This window comes from Oxyura jamaicensis, chromosome Z (genome assembly GCF_011077185.1).
Source record: "Oxyura jamaicensis isolate SHBP4307 breed ruddy duck chromosome Z, BPBGC_Ojam_1.0, whole genome shotgun sequence".
Classification (NCBI taxonomy): domain Eukaryota; kingdom Metazoa; phylum Chordata; class Aves; order Anseriformes; family Anatidae; genus Oxyura; species Oxyura jamaicensis.
In genome coordinates, this window is record NC_048926.1 from 40,203,924 (window position 1) to 40,224,559 (window position 20,636).

At 36.8% G+C, this 20,636-nt stretch overlaps 1 protein-coding gene and 1 long non-coding RNA gene across 6 annotated transcripts in view; one reads left to right on the top strand and one right to left on the bottom strand.

Annotated features, from left to right (window-relative positions):
* Window positions 1-2,444: 2,444 nt before the first annotated feature.
* LOC118156302 lies at window positions 2,445-7,212 on the top strand. Its single transcript, XR_004746221.1, has 4 exons — window positions 2,445-2,816; window positions 4,754-4,837; window positions 6,365-6,431; window positions 6,611-7,212. It is a non-coding gene; the product is annotated as an uncharacterized LOC118156302 (long non-coding RNA).
* A 1,641-nt stretch (window positions 7,213-8,853) lies between these two features.
* PRUNE2 (prune homolog 2 with BCH domain) overlaps window positions 8,854-20,636 on the bottom strand; it is a 146,516-nt gene continuing 134,733 nt past the window's right edge. The window contains exons 17-21 of one of the 5 annotated variants that reach the window (XM_035310260.1): window positions 18,111-18,209; window positions 16,005-16,040; window positions 15,445-15,483; window positions 13,888-13,935; window positions 8,854-11,736 (exon numbers count right to left, since the gene is read on the bottom strand). In XM_035310260.1, coding sequence (XP_035166151.1) covers window positions 11,715-11,736; window positions 13,888-13,935; window positions 15,445-15,483; window positions 16,005-16,040; window positions 18,111-18,209 — 244 coding nt within the window. In that variant the 3' untranslated portion in view covers window positions 8,854-11,714. The remainder of the gene's footprint in view (window positions 11,737-13,887; window positions 13,936-15,444; window positions 15,484-16,004; window positions 16,041-18,110; window positions 18,210-20,636) is intronic. The other 4 variants (XM_035310256.1, XM_035310259.1, XM_035310257.1 and 1 more) reach the window with 4 other exon arrangements.

Here is a 20,636-nt window from a genome sequence, read left to right on the forward strand (position 1 = left end):
CTTTCTTTCCTTCTTTCTTTCTTTCTTTTCCTTCTTTCTTTCCTTCTTTCCTTCTTTCTCTTTTTTTTTTTTTCCTTTTTCTTTTTTTAATCAAGTAAAAATATTTTTCTGGTTTGCTCCTTCTTTATCAAGCAATTGGACTTGTTTGCTCTCTTCTCCTCCTTTCTCTCTATCAGGTGTTGTCAGGGCTACTTATGTTTACTTCCTTATTTGCATTTATTTAATGGAGACAAAATGTCCAGGCACCAAAGAGAGTCAGCGATTTACCAAAACAAAGTCCTAGGTAAAAGCAACACGGCATTATTCAAGATTTTCTCTCTCATACACTTGCACGTCTCTATCTGTCTTTAGGTAAGCAGTTATAACCTACTGCTCAAGGAGCTATTCTATTTGATTGTAAACCTTACCCACCAGAGCTTTGTCTACCAGCTCAGTGAGTTAGCTCTGAAATGAGACACTAGTTCTTCACACTAGTTCAGACTCAACTATTCTGTACCAAGAGGAACAACCTCAAAACTTTATTTACTGAGGTCCCAAAAGAGGGTGAAAAAAAAAAAAAAAAAAAAAGACTCCAAAAAAAACCACTTAAGTTTGCATTTTCACTCTATGAACAATATTTAATGAAAATGCAAGAATATATATAATAGCAGAGCTATTAGTCATATTTTATTTTCTTTATTTAAGCATTCTTATTCCTCATCCATGTAGAGAACATGCCTCACATAGACCTTATCCCTTCACAGTATTAAGTAAAACATATCTGATTCTGGAAACAGAGTTCTCCGCACAGCCCTTCCATGGTAAAAAAGAAGGTCCTGGAGCCAATATCAGATGGGCAGGCCTGGATGTGTGGAGGTGTGATTCCCCTCTAGAGGTTTTTACCTCTTCGTATACTAAATCTGCCTACAATTCCCACTGAGAAAGAAAGAAACCAAAACAAATGAACAAACAAAAATTCTTATCCTGATTCCTGCTTGAAATTGTTTTTGAAATCTAATCAGTGGAAGAACAAAGCATATGTTACTATAAAGCTGTCTCTGAGCAAGGGCCTTTAGTGTATGTGAAAAAGGGGAGGAAATGTTTCACGCCACAAATCATACAATAATGCTGTGCCAGTACCTTTATTCATCTGCATTCTCTGTCTACTCTTTTCATGATTCAATAGTCTACAATAGCTATAATTAGATCTATGAAATACAGTTTCTAATTTTTTTTTTATTGTCTGATGCTCCTTATAGATGAAATGGACATAAATGAATGAGATAGCAAAGTGAGGTGAATGACATCTTGATGCCAGCTTTAAAGAAACGGCAAATGTGAGCAAGCTCAAGTATCCTTGCTGCAAAGAGAGATAGACTAACTATGCTTCTGCAAATTCAGCAAGTACAAGTAAGTGGGAAGAAAGGAAAATGTATATTGATAGACCAGATGGAAAAAAAAAAATCATAGTTCCACTTGAGCAAATGCCGTGATGCTTCCTACAGATACAGGAAGTAGCAGTGAGATGATGTGTTTCCAGATGGTGAATTACCACTGAACTAAAAACGCAGAATCTTTTTTTTTTTTTTTTTTTTTTTTTCCTTTTTTTTTTTTTTCCCCCAGTTTACCTAAAGAGTTGTATAATTTTCTTCTGCAGGGCATACTAGCTATCAGTAAGAGCAGCCGCAGAGCAATTTCACTGTTGTTTTATCAAGCCTGCATTGCACTTCACTGCATTTGGGCTTCTTGGAACAAATCTCAAAGTTACAAGCCCTGCTGTACATGCACAGTCAGATGCTGAAGTCTTTACTAAGTCACTCTGGACTATGTCATCTGCTCTTTTTCAACAGGAGGGAAAAGACCTGTGGGAAGACACAGGAGAGCTCATGTCACGGCAGTTGGCCTGTCCTGTGGCTACACCTTGGAGCCATCCTGTAGGCAGCTGATACTTTGTGCTCACCTGAGGTTTAACCAACTCACTCTCGGGCTATTTACAAAGAATGGTATTACCACAACTAAGGAGAAGGTTGTACATATGGAAATCACTCTGGAATAACAACATAAATGTTTAGTGCGTGAACTAAATGTGCAAATAAGTCCTGAGAAGTTACAATAGAGGCTAGGAGTCAGAATTACACATAGGTTACAACTTTTTTTTGGGTATCTAAATACTGGAACACACTCAGGGGAATCAGAGGAATCTGAATAATATTCATATGTCAAAAGCTTCGTGTTACCTATTTCCTCATGACAGGATTTGACGTTGTAACTTCAAAAGGGCAAGATTCTCAACAATTCTCAACTCAGTGGTGCTACCCTCACACTAGAAAACAATTTATTTGAGGTACAGTGGAGCAGTTTAGACCTATCTTTTAACATTTTTAGACCATATCTTTTAACATTTGTATCCCTGGAACTAACTAAAAACAGCATTTGACAACAGAACAAGAGTTACGGATGTTTCCTCCAAGCTTGTATGCAACATATACTTCTTGAGCTCTAGCTTTAATCTTACATATATGTCTATCTCTGTGTGTATTTATGGATATATACTCATGTCATGCATCACATCTGCCCATCTAGGCAAGTTGTCAACACCCTCTGTTTTGCAGTGCACTCGCCCAGGAGCTTCAAGTCTATGAAGGTCCCAAAGAATCTTCTTGAGCTCTTCTGGAGATTCCTGTTGAACCACATTCCTACTTAAAAGAGAAGGCAATTTACAATAGTATTGTTTGAATCAGAAACATAAAAAGACTAAATCTTTCATTGGCAGTCATCATTCATTTGAACTGGGGATGAAGCTAGCAGCTTATCAGTAGAAGAACTGCTACTGAATGGTAATACAGAAGTAACAGCTCATACTGCGGGATAGTCAGAATAAATAAAAAGTTATCTTTTCAGGCTTATCAAACCAGAAACAAAATCAAAGCATGCAACTGGATGAGAAAAAAGAGTGAAAAAAAAAATACATATATATATTAAAAAAGCCCTACACTTCATTTCATCTCATACTCTTTCCTGTTCTTATGGTTTCTGCTCAAAACAAAGGGTAGTGGAGTACCAGCTTTGTGGGAAGTACAGCTGCTGAATTCACAGAGGAAAATGATATGTGTTTCTAGACAGCCTCAAGAGGGGTCTTCTGAGGGCATTTCACCCTGTTTTATCCCTGATTTAGCCTTGGAAAAAAAGAGCAGAGTACCATATTATTTCCAAGGATGTGTTAGAAGAGACCTAGAAAATAAGCAGGCTGAACTGGTGACCATATTGCTTTTTGTAGTTCATGTCATTATTCTCAGCCATTTTTACTCACTTTGCAATTTCAGCAAGTGAGAAAGCACCATGTAGCATGTACTGAACTTGATTAAAAATCCTCCCATGTCAAACTAGAGATGTCTACTAACACCACTAGCATTTAGATGACTGTGTGATTGCTATATGACAGAATACCCCAATAAAAAGTTGCCTTAAGTGAGGACTGGTAGGCCAAAATTATGCTTATTAAAATCAGATGGAATTTGATTTTCTGTGACATGAACAAGAAAAGTAAGAGGCTGTGAATGAGAGACTCTTTCAGACTGACAGACAGAACGGAGATTCCAAATCCCCAGCAACTGAAAAACAAAGATAAAAAAAGTATTCCAAATAATACTGTTTTTAGAGAAAATGGCAGCAGCAGTCAGGAACTATGATTACTTCCACCTGGGAATATAATGACCACTTGAATAGAGTTACTTTGCTGCGTTCTGGGAATGGTCAGTGTTCAGGAAGCAAGGTTGTATTAGTGACAGAATTCCTGTAAAACTATAGAACCCAATTATTCTAGTTAAAGAGTGTCAGACCAGCTTTAGTGGAACAGCGAGGTCTCACTGATTTTGGTGCTTGCTTCCCAGATCTGCGCAATGTTAAACCCACTTGCTTGCCCCACACTGATTGTCTTTCCTCTTGCAGTGGTGATAGGGTAGAAGTGGGTGAATGGACAACTTGAGATCTTTCGTTGCTGGATACATTTATATTGTACATCACTGAGAAAACTTCAGGAGATGTCAGCTTCTCCACTGAGCAGTGCTGCTGACTCATTAAATACCATAGGAATTCTCTTCTGTGGCAATTAACATTTATTCACTTTACATTGCACTTCTGGTCTCTGTTCATCCTCTTTGACATAGTTCATCTCCTGTGCTGTTGTTTCTCTCCTGAAGCTGTTTTCCTGTATGAGACATTGTTTTCCATATGAACTCATATTAGATCTTGCTCTTTCCTTTCTATATTTCGTTAGTCTCCTTAGTCACTCCTATGATGTATTCTGATTCATGCTTATTCCATGCAAGTCACTGGGAAATAGGGGATTATCTTGTCTTTTTTTTTTTTCTTTTTTTTTTTTTTTTCTTCTAAATTCAACATTCCCCAGTACTGACTTACTAAACATCAGACAAAAGTATGTGTTTCCTGGGATTTGATCATTTCTTTATAGGAGGAGAAAAGAACATTTGGAACAGAGCTCACTTGTACTTCTCTTGAATCATGACCCCCAGGCAAACAGGGCCTGCTGTATTTTTAGGAGCCCAGTAGAATCATAATTTGGAAGAAGTCTGGAAGCCCAAGTGGAAAAATATCTATAATGTTAGCTTTCCCAGGTCATTTATCTGACCTGTCCTTTCTTTCCATTTCTTAAACTGATCATTTGGCTGTGTTCCTTCTCTTTCTTCTCCCCCCCCCCCCCTTTTTTTTTTTTAAAAAGCCCAGATCTCACATTAATTTTCTCTGTGTTTTCTAGGTTGACTGTTTAACGCAACACTATCCACACTTCAAAGAGATGAAGACAGAGATGAAGTTTTACGTTTGTGATGGCTTAACACAGGTCTATCTTATAAAGACTACACTTAGTCACTTTCTCACAGAGGGAGGCTGTTTTACATTTCAGGCCTCAGGGAGCAGTGTGGGAAATACTCTGTGGATTTCTTTCTTGCTATTGCTGCAGGCTGCTTTGCTTGCTGTGTATTGAAGTACTCACTAGAGAAGTGAGGGGATAAGGTTCTGATTTTGAATTTTCCTTTAACCGTTTTTCTTTTAACATTTTTTTTTAATAAGTTCTGTCTTGGCTAACAGATAATACTGGAGAGTTTATGCTTTTTTTTTTTTTTTTTTCACCTGAATTTGTTGCTCTGAACAGTGAGGCTTGACAACCTTAGAGTCTAATACATTTTCTGATACACTAGATACAGTATGAGCAAATACAGAGCATGTTTTTTCTGAAGTAGCTCACCACAGAAGTTATAGTTAGTCACATCAAACACCAAAGAAACTTCATCCTCTGAAGCTGACATTTACTTCCAAGACTGTTGGTAGGTTACTAGCTAATGGTAGGGGAGAGACCTGGGTCTAGATATCTGTAGGCATTTAAATATCATCTACAAACTGCATTTATAGTGGATTCATATTACTTGTTTATGACACAGAAATATTTGTTTCAAAGGTCATTCCTTCACAAGTCATCCCTCCTTATAATCCAGACATGATGGAAACTTCAGTGATAGCATTGTATGGTGTCTTCTCATGCCTAAAACAATTCTGGCTTTAGGACCAAAATCTTAGTCCACTAGAGTGAACTAATAGTGGTAATGTATGGGAGTCTTAGCACAAGAAATTGATTTTTTCTAATAGTATTTATGAAATGCTTAGTAGAACTCCTTTCTTTAAAAATAAATCTGATTGATAGTTTTCAATTCAAAACAACAACAACAAAACAAAATTTTGTCTTGTTATTCCTGTCTTGCCTGAAAGATCAAGCACTGGAATTTCCATAATGGAGTAAAATGAAGAAACTGCAAGTGTACTTGTAGAATCAGTTATGTGTTTTTCTCTAACAATAATTATCACTACAGAAACAGCCAGCAAAAAGCCAGCAAAAAGCCTATTCCTGACTGCACATTTAAATGTACTGTTTTGCATTATAAGCCTTGAGAAGTCTTTTGCTTTACCCCCATAAAGCTGTGTTTAAAAGAGTTACCATAAGTTGAGCAGCCTTAGGCAGCGTATCATTTCAGGCTCTCAAATTTGGCAGAGCTCAGGCCAGCAAACCCCATTGCTCCCTTTGAGCTGATAACCCCAGAATATCACTAGAGCAGCCATTCAGAGAAGCCGGACTGTGCAAGCAGGAAGCAATCATTTCTCCTTAAATTGGTGAATCTTTCTAGGAAAAATAAAAATGGTAAAAATCAAGCACAAGGTTTTTACAGAGACTTCCCTAGTTTTGAGTCATTAGCTATTTAATATCTCTGTGTAAGAGTTTGCATTCTGTACTAGATGAGTTTTGTTGTGACAAGGACTGCAGAACTATAAACCAAGAAGAGTACAAACAGGATTAACCAACATTTTATCTTCACAGCCCTGTCCTTTGACCTTGCCTTGAGCATAGGCAGAATCATGCAGAATAGTGCCTACAAGTAAAACAAGTAATAATTTTCTCTTTGCTAGATATTGCTACTTACAAAGAAGCAATTTAAAAATGAAAATTAAATGATGCTGTAGTCCATGGAGGTGATTTCATTATTATTATTCTTAAATTCCAGATCCAGAAAGTGAAATGCTGTCTTTTATACAGTTTTTTCTTTCTTTGTTTCTTCACTTGCAGAAAGCTACTTGGAAAGAAATGAGAAGATGGTGGTATTTGGCACATGGCAAGACATGTGAAAATGAAATAAAAACATAATAGGAACCAAGAAAGATCAACCAGCTGGATGGCAGACCAGTAGCTGTTGTTTAGAAATCAAAACAGGCTCAAACAAAACACCTAAGTCGTAAATGTTTACCATTGCCAACTTCAAAGCATTCAAGCACAGAACGTAAGCCCATGGGGAAAAAGCTGCATTAAAGGGCAAGTCTGCATCAAAGAAAGGATTAGAAAAAATTAAATGCTTACAGTAATGATGCTGTGGTCTAAAGCCCTCAGTGAGTTCTCCATACAGTAGAGGGATTTATGAGCTCCCTGGTGAACTTAGGCTCTTATTTTAAAGCTTTGTAAACATTTAGATAATTGTCACCATCTGCCTGTATGGTAGCTGCCTTTTGCAATGTGAACACAGTGCTGAGGAATTGTATGACTTGAGGAAAGGGACAGTGAATGAGGAGCACAACGGCAAATTTTTTGACTTTCCTGAAGCTGGCTTCAGTCTTCTCTGCAGATAATGACGACAAAATATGATGATACAGTTAACACGACCTGGGACCTGTTTTATTTTCCCAATAGTGGTACTAGTAGGAAATTGAGGTGTACGTCTAATAGTCAACAATTACCAACCTGAAAATCCATGTTTGTAGATTTTGAATTTCTCACAAAATACACTGCCAGCACTGTCATAAGCCCTCTACGTTAACAAGTTTAAACCTTAGCGGCTGCAATTTTGCCAGCCCAAAGTCTTCAAAGGGCAAAAAAACACTAAACAAAATCAGTTGGATCTAAAAAAAACACAACCACTGTACATTTATCTCAGAGAAAATGGTAAAGAAGTTTTACTTGCCTTCATTAAAAACATTTACATTTCAATTTAAAACATCTGATCAATCAAGAGGACTCAAGTAACTTTAAAAAGATGAGATTTTCATTTAATCCAATATCTTGCAAACTACCATGTGACTCATAACATTATGGAACTGTTTTTGAACTCTGTATTTACATTTGAAAAATATGAAATACTTTCTTTCATCATTTAAATAAAATAAAATAAAAATATTTCCTTTAATTACTCTGTAGTTATTCTAAGGCACAGTGGTGAATCTGAACAGCTTTGGCAATATTTGTCAATTCCCTAACTTACCAAGTACAGAATAACTGAAGTTCTTTGTCCTGCAAAGCTGTGGAAATTTGCGACACAGCAAATGAGGTAATTGGTTTAAAAATATAGCATGAAAGGAAATGTATATGTGAAAGCACTGGGAAGCAGAGCAGAAAGGTCAAAAGAACAGTCTAGACTGATAGCACAGAGCGCCATTACCAGGAGACAATTCCCAGGACAATTTTCCTAGCAGTAAAATCAGAGACTGCTTTTTTGTCAAGACCATCGGGCTTGCACTCTGACAGGACCGGTGGAAGACCCTGCAACCTAACACCAGTAGAGTGGCCAAAGGGTTACAGAAAACCATATGCACAATATTACATGCGATAACTTGCCATCAGAGCAAAAAAAAGTTGCTTGCAGGTGAATTAAGAAGCCATGGTTACCCTGTTTTAGCTCTTACATGATGTCTCAGTGGCCAATGCTCTGGGCCAGTGATCCAAAAGTCACCCGGGCTTTAAAGTAATGGCAGTGCAAACTGGCCAGTTTGAGATTTAGGTAGACTGGGAGATGAATGGTCATATGGGACAGATAGATGTGAGGACTGAACATCCATCATCTCTGATTGACTCTTTCCTTCACTGTAAAGTCAGAAAGTATGTTAAACATACTTAAACATACTTAAACATACATACATAAACATACAGAAAGTATGGTGGTTTCACAGTGAATGCATTTCTGCCCCAGAGCTTTTGGTTTCTGCCTAGCACATACAGTGGAATGAGACTATCCATGCATTTGATTTTTAGGTAACAGTAACGTCACAAATGAGACAGCAACTTGAAGTTTCTTTCAGGAACAATACTCCTAGTATCAGCAAAGGAAGGACTGATACACATGAAGGTGGAGAGTAACATCAGGTGAAACAGAATTGCCTGAATTTTAGATTTTTAAAGAACAAGTAGAGAAGAGTGAACGAAAAGAAAAAAATACGTTTGTATGTGTATATAGTATAACTATTCAAAGTACCGTGAATTGAAACTGTCAAGGGTTTCCATGCACCCAAGGAATAAAGAAAAAACTTGGAACTGAAAAGAAATGCTTCCAGTGGTGGATTGAAGTTCTTTATTTCTGATTCATATATATATATGCATACAATGATATCAGATATCCTTGTATTGCTTAATCTATAATTTAAGTCAGCATAGGTCTTTTAACAAAAAAAATTGCAACTATTAATTTATATTTGATCTGAGCACTCTCATACATGGTAGAAAAAATTTGTATATAAAAGATTATAACTTTGCGATTACATGTACTATATTCCTTTTTCAACAAACTACTAATCAATATTGATACTTTATTGTAAGTATGATATATAACTGCCATATCATAACATTAAAAAACTTTTTAAAATATATTAATAAGCAAAGACAACCACACCTTGTTCTTGCAATCATTTTTGCACCATCACACTGGTGATGTGACATCTGGCTTAAACAAATTTCTACCTTCTCAGGCTGCCATTATTAGTCTATCAACATTAATCAAATTAATTCTTACGTAGCTTTGCTGTTTAGTGATTCCACACAAAGCCTTTAGAAAGAAATTCACCTCCAGGCTGCCATCCAATGTTAAGTGGTATGTAATGTCTTCCAACCCATTTATGTCTCAAAGACATGAACATTTGTGCTGAACTTCTGCTTTGTGGTGAACTTCTCTTTTAGCAAACACTCCTCTCACATACAGCCTAACACAAGTCAACTTGCCCATTCTAGTGGCTTGAACTACAAGTTTACAGATGTGGTTTCATGCTATAAAATGCTCTTCTGATCTAGACCTAGCTTAATTAGCAACTGGAAGTTAATACAAATATTAATTTGTACATAAAGCAATATCCCCAATATTCTAAGTGACAGCACTTTTATAAGGCAAACACAAGCCAAGATTCAAATATCTGAGAACTGTGCAAACTATCAGATCCTAATGATGACAAGGTCAGGTTATAGAGCAGCAACAATGGTCAGCAGGATTAGGCCCTCCCTCTAATGTGAAAGTTAAGAGGAACTGACAGAGGGATGTGATAAAACAGGCTACCTAGAATGACAGACACAATGCAATAGCTGACAGTAGAGAGAAGGATTGTAGATGTGCAGATATTTCAGTTTTGTTGCTGGCAGATAAGTAAGCATTTGGCCACCTCTTGCCTTTCTGACAACTTTGTCAATCTTCATTACAGTAGCTGAGCAACTGCACACAGTGATGGATGCTTGCTCCCTTGCCTACAGACTACCTCTTGCAAATATAAGATACAAATTGACACAAATGGCAATGTGCAAAAAACAGAAAAAAATTATCAACTTTTTAAATGAAGAATGAAATACAATTTTCACTCTCATTTTAGATCCTACTGAAAAATCAAGGCTTGTGCCTGACTTTTGCTTAAATTCCATTCTCTAAGCAAACTTTGCTTGTCTTCTGTTTATTTTATAATTCTGGGCTGGAAGTGGGATTGGAGTTAGTGCATACGTAAAATGAAAATTGTAACTTCTAAGGATTGTTAATTTATAGACAAGTAGAGATTCCACAGATGTAATTCTAGGGCACATGAAAATCTCTTGAAGATGGGAATAATATTTCAGAGAGTGCATAATTCTGTTACTTCCATTAGGACATCCCACAAGGTAGACGAGACAGCAGGTTTGGCAAGTGCACACATATGGGGGAAAAGAAAGCATTAGTCATACTCTTGACTTTTTAAAGCAGACAAGCAGAATTCACTGAAGTAATAATTTGCACTGTCTTGCAAAAGAATGGTCTGAGACACTGCAGTTATTTTCCATATGAGTATCAGGATTTACCACAGCATCTTTCATTGCAGTATGCAGGACAGCAGCAAACAACAAATACTTGCCTTTTTTTTTTTTTTTTCATGTTTATACTGATAAGTTTTATGATACAGACAACAAATTGCATTGTAATACTTATTTTTGATATTAGGCATACTTCAAATAATACTTTGACATATATTCCTAACAAATGATTGTGATTCCCAACTTTTATATATTTTCAGTCATTAGTTGTTAGCAGAAAATACTAGGTGTTTCTTTTTGTATTCATAGCATTAGCCTTTGTGATTTCAGTTAGGATGCCATTCAAAGAGTCATAACTTAAAAAAAAAAAAGTACTGGGAAAACAGATTAAAAAGCAATAATAATAAAATAATTTAATTCAAAGCCTTTAGAACATATACATATAACAAACATCTACCTCTCTAAAAGCTACGCTTAAAATAAAGATAAAAGTAAGTGATTAAAATTAATTTCTGTTAGTCATTTGTTCTCTATGAAGTATCTTTAATAATTAATTATTATTTTTTAGAGTATCAGGCCTTTCTGTGAGAAAATAAAAAGTTATTAAGGTTAAATGAAGATGGGAAGATTTTTCATACAGCAGAAACAAACACATTCAGGAAAGTCCTGCATTGTTTCTAGAATTATTTTTGAACAATAAGGTTGCTGCTGCTCTGTGAAACAACTAAGCTAACATTTATTGTAATAATAACAATTCAGTTACGCATAACGTTAATATGCTGAAGACAAAACTAAAACAAAAATCTACATCCTCATTGACTCATTCATGAGGCATACTGTTGGTAAAATATTATAATCTTAAACAGAAATTGCACACATTTACAGAAACCAATGCTAGATGATATAGTGGTCCTAATGAAAACTACTTCTGAAAACAACGAATAGATAGGTCCAAATTTTTGCTGTTTCCATGGCAACAGGATTGGCCCGTTTGGTCTTCTTAGATTGCTAAATGGCACCAAAAAAGTCATACCACAAACAAAATGAACCTATTGCACACCATGTGCCTATGGCACACCATGGTCACAGGTGTCTGGGTGACGAAAATCCAAGGATACTCTCTTCTTCAAATGTTTGGCAGTGATGCTTGTTATTTCAGGGTCATGTCAATGCTGTATGTTAAAAAAAAAAACAAAAAATATGAAAGAAAGGAAGTTAGTGGGATGCTACACATGGCTAGTCATTTCCACAATCCTGGCCTCCTGTGATGTGTTGAGCATCTCATTTACTTAAATGCATCAGTGTCAAATAATTAACACAGATCCTATCTCCCTTATGTAGAAAATACAGACTTTTACTGCTTGCTTGAAACCTATAACTACATTCACAGCAATTTCAATCTGAGTAACATTGGACACCAGATGTGGAAAGATCCACTGGCAGGATGACACCACGGTAGAGTAAGACACAGGTGCCTCTAAGAATATTTCTATGAGTATGGTTTTGGCATTTAGTGCAAACAACATGTTGTCAAATTTTTTGGAAGTATTCTTTCGAATAAAAAGTTGTCATCACAAACATTACATCAAAACACAATTTCCCTCTTAGAATACATAACTAAAAAACACCCTGAATATTTATGACCTCTGAAAGTCACTATCAGTTACAGAACACACAAAATTCTTCACAGTGGATTATTTCATAGTGAAATCTTTTAAGAAGTCATGAGGTAGGGGAAGGTGTTAAACAAAACAGTATATAATAGAGCATGACGATAGATAAGAAAAAAAAAGCAGAAGCACGCTAAGAGGTGGGCAGACTCCAGAGAGGTTTCAGCAGAAACCATACAGAAAAAATGGTTGTGTTAAACCGCCGTGATCACTGTGGAGATATTTACACAGGAAATCCTGAAGAAATTACACCAGAAGTGCGTGATACGACCACAGGAAAATTATTGACACTTCTGAAGAAAGATACATATTTATGCAGAGAAGATAAATGTCAGGAATTAACATTAATTAAGTCACAGCTAAACTTGTTTAAGCTAAATAAAAATTCTCTTCTCATATTGCTTTTTATAAGCTGCTCAGTGTCTTTTAGTGAAAAACAGAAAGTTTATTCAAGCCTTCAAAAGGTTTACATCATAAATAGAGTCTTTAACAGGTTATTTATTTTTTCTTCTCATACTTTAAAAGAAATAGTTCGCATATTGACTCAATACAGAATAAACTGTGTCTGAGAAAAAAAAAAAAAAAGAGATGCTTAGAGATTTTATGTCAACAGCTCACGAATCAAGAGTATAAATTTTAATTCTAACCAGGTGTAACACTGTGGTAGTTTACTAAAGTAAACTTCATTTGAAAAAAAAAAAAAGTGGCAAAAAAGCTCAATTTTATTTATGCATCTGTTTGCTGTATGTACTTCTAGTTATTTGCTGACTTACTTCAAGTGATGGGATCTTTTACCGAAGAGTCAGGTGAATGCTATTTCCTGAACAGTATTTCCATGTGAGACACCAGTGTGTTTCTATGTACCAGTCAGGTGGGCAGGGACAGCAAAGTCCCCAGTCACTCCTCCCTGGTACACACTGGGCAGCAGTACATAGACTGCTGCAATGCCTAGTCCACCGGACACGCTGTTCCAGCAAACACACAGTTTGTGCTCGTGTGACATGCTGTGGCTACAAACACCCTCAGTGATGTGCAGCGAGAACAGAGCAGGTTGCATGCTTCAGTTACAGCATGACAGAGGAGCAGTATGCCAGAGGAGAAATGTTCCCATTTCCAAGGGAACCAGTCTGGCTTTGAAAGTGAAAGAAATTAAGAAATTTGAATTTATTTAGGCAAATAACTATAGAAAAAAGCTGAGAAGCACAAAAAGCTAAAAGAAGAAAGGCATCAAAAGCACAACCCAGAAACTGAAGTCAAAGAGAAGACTGTTTAAACCTCTTAGTGAGAAGGGCAAGATTATCACCCTTTGAGAAAAACCCATGTGATTATCTTCCCTCTGATCATGTTGCATGATTTCTGTCTTTCACATAACTTTTCTTTCTGTCTTTCACATAACCTGAAGATCCTCAGGCTAAGAACTGCATCTGTATCTGAAAATTGTCAAGAACACTTGACACATCTGCAATGCAAATAGAAAAAATCTCAACTGCAGTGTTTTTTCTGCTTGCATATATTGAATCAAGTTTCTGAAAATAAACATAAGAGCATTTAGTTCTCCAGAAAGCTTTATGGAGTCTACCCAGTCTCTGTTCCTAGTAATATGGCTGTGAAATAATGTTGAAAAAAATGACATTATAAGGCACAAATTCTTACTCCTGTTCCACTGAAGTGATTTCTGGATCATTTGAGAGGCAGCTAGTTCTGGGCACAAGGGAAAAAGAGGAAGCAGTAAACATTTCTACATTTCTTCTGTGTTTCTTTCTTTCTCTTTTTAAATATGAAATCTTATTTGGGGGATGTAGTAACTAACTGTAGTGAGTATTTTTGATTGCACAAACACACAAATGCTATTGACAGGAATCTAGTGAGCTTAGTGCCTACAACACAAATCAGTTTGCATAATAATTTTTAAAGATATTTCTTTAGGTTGGGGAAGCAAAACACACTACAGTGACTTCATACATCCAACAATAACAGTAATTAATGATACCTCACATGAATGTTTAATTCCCCTTTCACTTGTTATGCTGCAGCCTGCGCTGTTTTAAATGGAAGGCTTAACAAGAAAGCAGAGTTTTTTCCACAGTTTTCATTGCAGTATAATCCAATGTATTTGAAAATGTTTGAATATCATAGATAGAAATCGCATTTCAGGGTTGGGTGGGTCTTTACTCTTTTGTTTAACATAATATCCAGGTGGTATCAGATAACTATTTATGTGAATTTATTGCTTCTGAGGCATTTTAATTGCTAGAATCAAAAAGCATTGGCAAGTATTTTGGGTATCTCCCTTTGGTGATTTCAAAAGCTAATCTCAGGAGAACTCGTGGAAAATGTGTACTACACAAAAGGAGAAAAAACACAACAAAGAAGAAGCTGTAAGATGAAAATTCTGAAGTATATAAGTTAGAGGAGAGTTAAAGGAAGGAGGCAGAAAATAAAAAATAATCTCTGGTTACAAAAATTGCAGGGAAAATGTCACACTTGATTCCCTTCTGTGGAATCCTGTATACAAGCATGCATGGAAAAAGTGCAAAGTGTAAATGATTTCTAAGCCTAGCTTAGTGAATCAAGAACTGTGTCCTTCCAGTTAAAGATTTTTATGGTACTTTACACCATACTGCCTTAGCATCTTAAAGCCAAAGTACAGTTGTGAGTTTAAAGTACCTGATCACCACCTGACACTGATTTATTAAGTCACTACAGGTGATACAATATTATCAAGTATTAATCCATTAGCCCTTTGAACCAACGGTGGAAAGAAAGAAGTTACCTATTGCCTTAACAGAGAATGTGATATAATAACCATTGTTAAGTCTGTAAATTGTAAAATAAATAATTTTCAAAAAGATCTACCTCCTAAGAATTATATGAACCATCTGACACAGCAGATGAAGTAGAAAAATGCTTAATAAAGCACTGTAATGCAGTTAAAAACTGACTTCAGTCCTCCCTATGACTATAAAAACATTGCCAAAAAATAGCAAAAAGGTTTTTTTTCTAGTGTAAGAGTGTGTTTAGTCCTTTCTGTGACCCAGCTGTATAAAAGCAGGCTGCTTACAATGAGAGGGGAAATCAATTCACAGATGTGGAAACTTAGACAATACTTGAAACTATGAACTGATTGTTGTACCAAACACGTACTGCATTCAATCCATCCCTGTGAACCAAGTAAATATAATGCCAGCATCCTGCTGAAAGCTATCTTACTTAGCTGTTTCTGAAGCTTCCCTCAGTTCTTCATCCAGTCTGCGTGAGTAAAAGTTATTGATATAAAGAAACAAAGAAGCAAGCAGAGCATAAGAGAGAAGCAGAGCAATAGCAAAGCAAAGAACAAATAGAATACATGCTTCTAAAATAGGCACCCAGTATTACATACAAACCCTAAGGCTCTTCAGTTTAGCATGATATTATTTATTTCTATTCTCAACCCAACCTTAATTTGCAACTCCTTTTAAAAATTATTTGGAGGCAGAAACATAAAAGCAGCAGGGATCTGAGGCATGCCCAGTGGACAGAGCTGAAAGCATTCAATTGCTCCATCAGATAGAATCAAAGTAGCTGCAGCCTGGGCCAGATCAAGGACATTTACAGTTGGGTAGGTTTTGTTTGCAAAGGAGGCTGATCTCAACAGCTTGAAGGGGAAAGTAGGATTCCACAACACTGGAAGGCCTCTCTCATTCAGCTATTGAGGTCACCTGTGGGTAAAAGGCTGTCACACAGATTCAGTCTGCTATGAGCAGTAGCATGGGCTAGAAAGCAAGTTTTACCTCATTCTTCTCTTAATACACTTCTCTTCATCATACCTTACAAGATAGGAGTGGGTGAAGGAAGAGAAAAGACATGCAAGTTCATATGATACACCAGGCACATTGTATCTCACTTCAGTAAAAAGCTACCAAACGACCACACAACCCAAATCCTGGCATAAACCCACATACTTGCTACAGGTGGGGTTCATCATAACCTCAGTGTTATGTCTGTTCTTGCTGGTGGAGTAATTAGACTGCTGAACAGTGCATTTTGTATTATTTTGTTACAGTAATCCTCAACCTGAAGCAGAAGGGAAGCTCACACCTGAACACTTGTCTGCTCTTCTCCCTTTGGCATGGGATTAACCACTCACAGTGCCTTCAGTTCACACCCACTTCATATCATATCATGACATTTTGATAAAGCTTGCCACCAATGGGAACATTTGTCACATTTTGATTTTTTTCTTCAGCAAAATCATGATCACTCATCTGGCTGCTGATGACAAAACACAGGCAGTTTTCTACAATTTCTTAAGGTCTAAATCCTAAAGTTTCCATAGACCCGGTGCTGTGATTAGTTCACCTTTGGTCTCTGATGTGAATGGTCTTTTCAGTCTATAGGGAAGGAAAGAAGTGTGTAACACAGGATGCGTGCACTGCTGTAGACAATGTAACAGTGAAACACAGCAAGGAATCCAAATAGAGAAACACACTGGAGTATTAGGTTAAGGTCTGTATTAAGGGGACAATTAAAACTAAAATGTTTATGGAAATCAAAAGAGAGAGAGAGGGATCGAGGGAGGGAGGCTGAAAGAACTGTAGGGATGTTAAAACATCCTGGTCATCTCTTACCAGGTGACCAATGACCTCTGTGTTCTACTTTCCTTGTACTTCTACTTTCTTACTCCACTTGTAAGGCAGTCACAAAACCAAACAAATATGAGTGAAAATCCCTCTGACTCCTGATTTCATGACTATAATTTACTATTTTTACAAGTGCTGTGCAGACATGAGCTTCACACTTGCTCCCTGGATTGACACCTCAAGAATCAGAGCAATCACCAGCCTGATGAAGAGCCCTTTATGCTGCTTCCACCTCTGTGAGGCAGGTGTGAAAACTCCTGCCTGGGCTGAAGAGATCTGTGACAGCTCCAAAATAAGTGTTCTTTATACCTAGTCACTGATAAACCATAAGGAAAAGACAATCATACTTGTCTATTTACTCACCAAAACACAATGCTTGCCTGTTCAAAACCTAGTATATTTAATAAAAAGAAGAAAAGCAATACATTTCCCAACAGCAAATCTTTGTAATAATGACTAACATGAAAACCATAACAGATTTCAAAGGTTTTCAATCCTGGTATACCACTTCAGTTTGTTTTGATATCTGAAAAAAAAAACAGCCAGCTCAAGTGAGCAATTGAAATTTACTTAGAATTTCTAAGAGGTATCCTTCCTTCAGAAATACCTGCATTTAGAAAACCTTTAAACATAAGAGGCAAGAACTGAGCCATTGTTTTTCAGTGGCTATGGTTAAACAATGAGAAATCAACAAGAAAATGAATGGCAAACCTGGGTTTTCAGTGTCTTTCTCTTAAACAAGACTATCTTTGAATTATTGCTTCAGTTCAAAGCTCTGTATTGCTAAAACTTAACACTTTCACTTAAACATTGGTAAAAGTTATGCAAAGACATAGCGTAAGTTGATAACTAACTGTAGAAGGGTCAAACTTTCCTATTTTCTTTCTGAGTTACAATTAGTGAATAGTCTGTTCCAATACAGATTATATAGGCATGGATGTGATGAAAGGACTGTGAGACTGAAATTTTGTCTTCATTTTACCAGCAGTATTATTTGGTCCAATACAAAACTTTCCTCTTCCTATAGACTTTGGTTCCCCTAGGATTGCATATTTATTGCGCTTTGTGTTCCAGCAACAGTGTTTTCTTTCTTCAAAGTTTAACAGTGGAGTTTTTTTTTTGTGGAACAATGCATAAGCATTCATCACAGAATCAGGTAGAGGTTTTCTATTTTTCTTATAGATGCTGAAATGTTGTTATGAGTTTGTAAAAATACTTTCTGTTAGACCAAGTACATTATTTCTCTAAACCACTTACTTGACAATACTATCGGGTATGTGCACGTATTCCATTGGAATCATCTCACGAAGCTCTGCCAACGTGTTGACGTACTGTATTTTACTACTGAACTTAGAGCTGAAACACAGACAACATATGTCAGTTGACTTTTCTGCTAAATTTGGCTGACCATAAGCATATCTGAGTTCTAGTTAGACTGAAATCAAGACTAGACATTTTTTTTTCTGTTCTTTGGCTAGGTTAGATGACAGTATTTAGGACAGTATTATAAAATCGCAATGCCTACATACTAGGCAATGAGATCAGTTCTACAGTTAGAAGAAGATGTATTAAAATTACAAAAAGAACCAAATCCTCTGCAGCACACATACATTAAAAAAAAAAAAAAAAAAAAAAAAAGATGGAAAATATTCACTTACAATGATCATGACAAATTAACATTTATATTTGGCTATGATTCTCAAACATAATACAGCTGAACATCCACATTTGTTTAGATGAGTACAGATCTGATTGGGTATGTGCATGCTTATTCTTACTGCAGTGACTGATTACAGGGAAATACTTCCCTTGTTTCTTTTAGTTGTGCTTTATGATCATTTATTGTGTTTGAGAAATGATCACTAAGAAAAAGGCTAAGGGTGTTGAGAAATCATACTTTAAAAATATAAAGCTATTCACTTATTTAACCTGAATTATTTAATATGTATTAGCTTAGGTAAAATCTCTTCTTCTCATTTGAATCATCAAGCAATCATCCAAATCCAGCTCTGGTTTCGTTTAGATAGTCTTTCAACATCAGTAACAGTGACAAATTGAGCATAAATTTTCTTAAGTGTTAGGCCATGTAAAACAGGGTATATTTTTTTCTTATTTACTGATGATTTGGGGTTATGACCAGATAATGTAAGTCATCTGAAATAGCTCTGAGCAAAAGGTTACTTCCCCTCACATTACTATACATACCTTCTTATGAAGGTAAAGTGAGACAGCTAAAACAAGAATACATGAAGGTACTGTGAATAGTTAAGGTCATCCACTTTCATTTCTCTTTGTACTGTCATTTGGCACACACATTGGAGCATGCCAATGGTTATGTTTTAAGATGAGCAAATCACCCATAATTGTCCAATGAAAGACATAGTAACAGATAGATAATTCTTAGCGTTTTATCCAAAATGTAACCATAGTCTGGACCATCTGAACTGCCAACTATAGTAATTTGGCAAGCTGGAAGCCAATCAGAAACTTCTACAGACTGAAATAAAACCAAAAGCAAAACCAATAACAAAAAAAAAAAAAAAAAAAGAAAAAAAAGAAAAAAACTCTCAGTGACTTGACTGTCCCTTGCCATTTTGCTGTCTTTTGGTTTCTTGATTCCTACTGGTTTGCCCTGCATCTCAGCTGAAACAGAATTAAAATTAAGTGGCTTAGCTATCTTATTGTCTTGGGACCTTCTTTCCTTGCCTTGGGAGCAATTCATTTCTTACTCTGAAATTCCCACAGTACGTCAGTAGTTCAGTGAACAGCACTGGGCTAGCAAACTACGATATAGCCATTAGCCTTCAATCTAATCAAGTTTCTTTCTCCTTACATTGTGATTTTTACTGAATTAACGGTCTCCTTTTATGGCTTCCAGTTTTTTTACTCATCTTTCTCACACTGCTCTTCTGTCCTCAGAGAGGGGTTCAGCTTTCTTACATCCTCAACTCATCTTCCAAGTTGATGAGTGGAAACCAAGTTGAAAATGAGTCAGCAATGTGCCCTTGCCTCTAATAAGGCTAACGGTGTTCTTGGCTTCATTAGGTAAAGTATCACTATCAGATCAGGAGAGGTGATCCTTCCCCTCTACTCAGCATTGGTGAGGCCGCGTGGAGTATTGTGCCCAGTTCTGCACCCCGCCCGTTCTTCCCCCACCCCCCCCCCCCGCGCCCCCCCCCGGTACAAGAGAGACATGTGCATGGCCATGGATCAAGGTGATGGATGATCAAGGATCTGAATAACCTCCCTTATGAGGAGGGGCTGAGAGAACTGGAACTGTTCAACCTCAGAAGAGGAGGCTCGGGGGGGGATCTCACTGATGTCTGGAAATACTTGAAGGGAGGATGCAAGTAAGACGGAGCCAGGCTTGTTTTATTGGTGCCCAATGACAGGACAAGAGGCAATGGATACAAACTGGAACACAAGAGGTTCTGACTAAACTTCTTCACTGTGAGGGTGATGGAGCACTGGCACAAGTTTCCCAAAAAGGTAGTGGAGTCTCCCTCCTTGGTGATCTTCAAGAGCTGCCTGGATATGGTCCAGGGTAACCTGCTGTAGGTCGTCCTACTTGAGCAGAGGGGGTTGGATCATATGGCCTCCAGAGGCCCCTTCAAACATTAACCATTCTGTGATTTTACCAAGTCACATTGGCCTTGTGCCTTGCACACCTTTTTTTCAGCTCCCATTTGCACTTCACTTTCTTCTACTTCTGACTGAGACTCAATCTACCTTTTGGCTGAAATGGAGATTTGTAATTGGTCTCTATTGTATCTAGTTATGGAC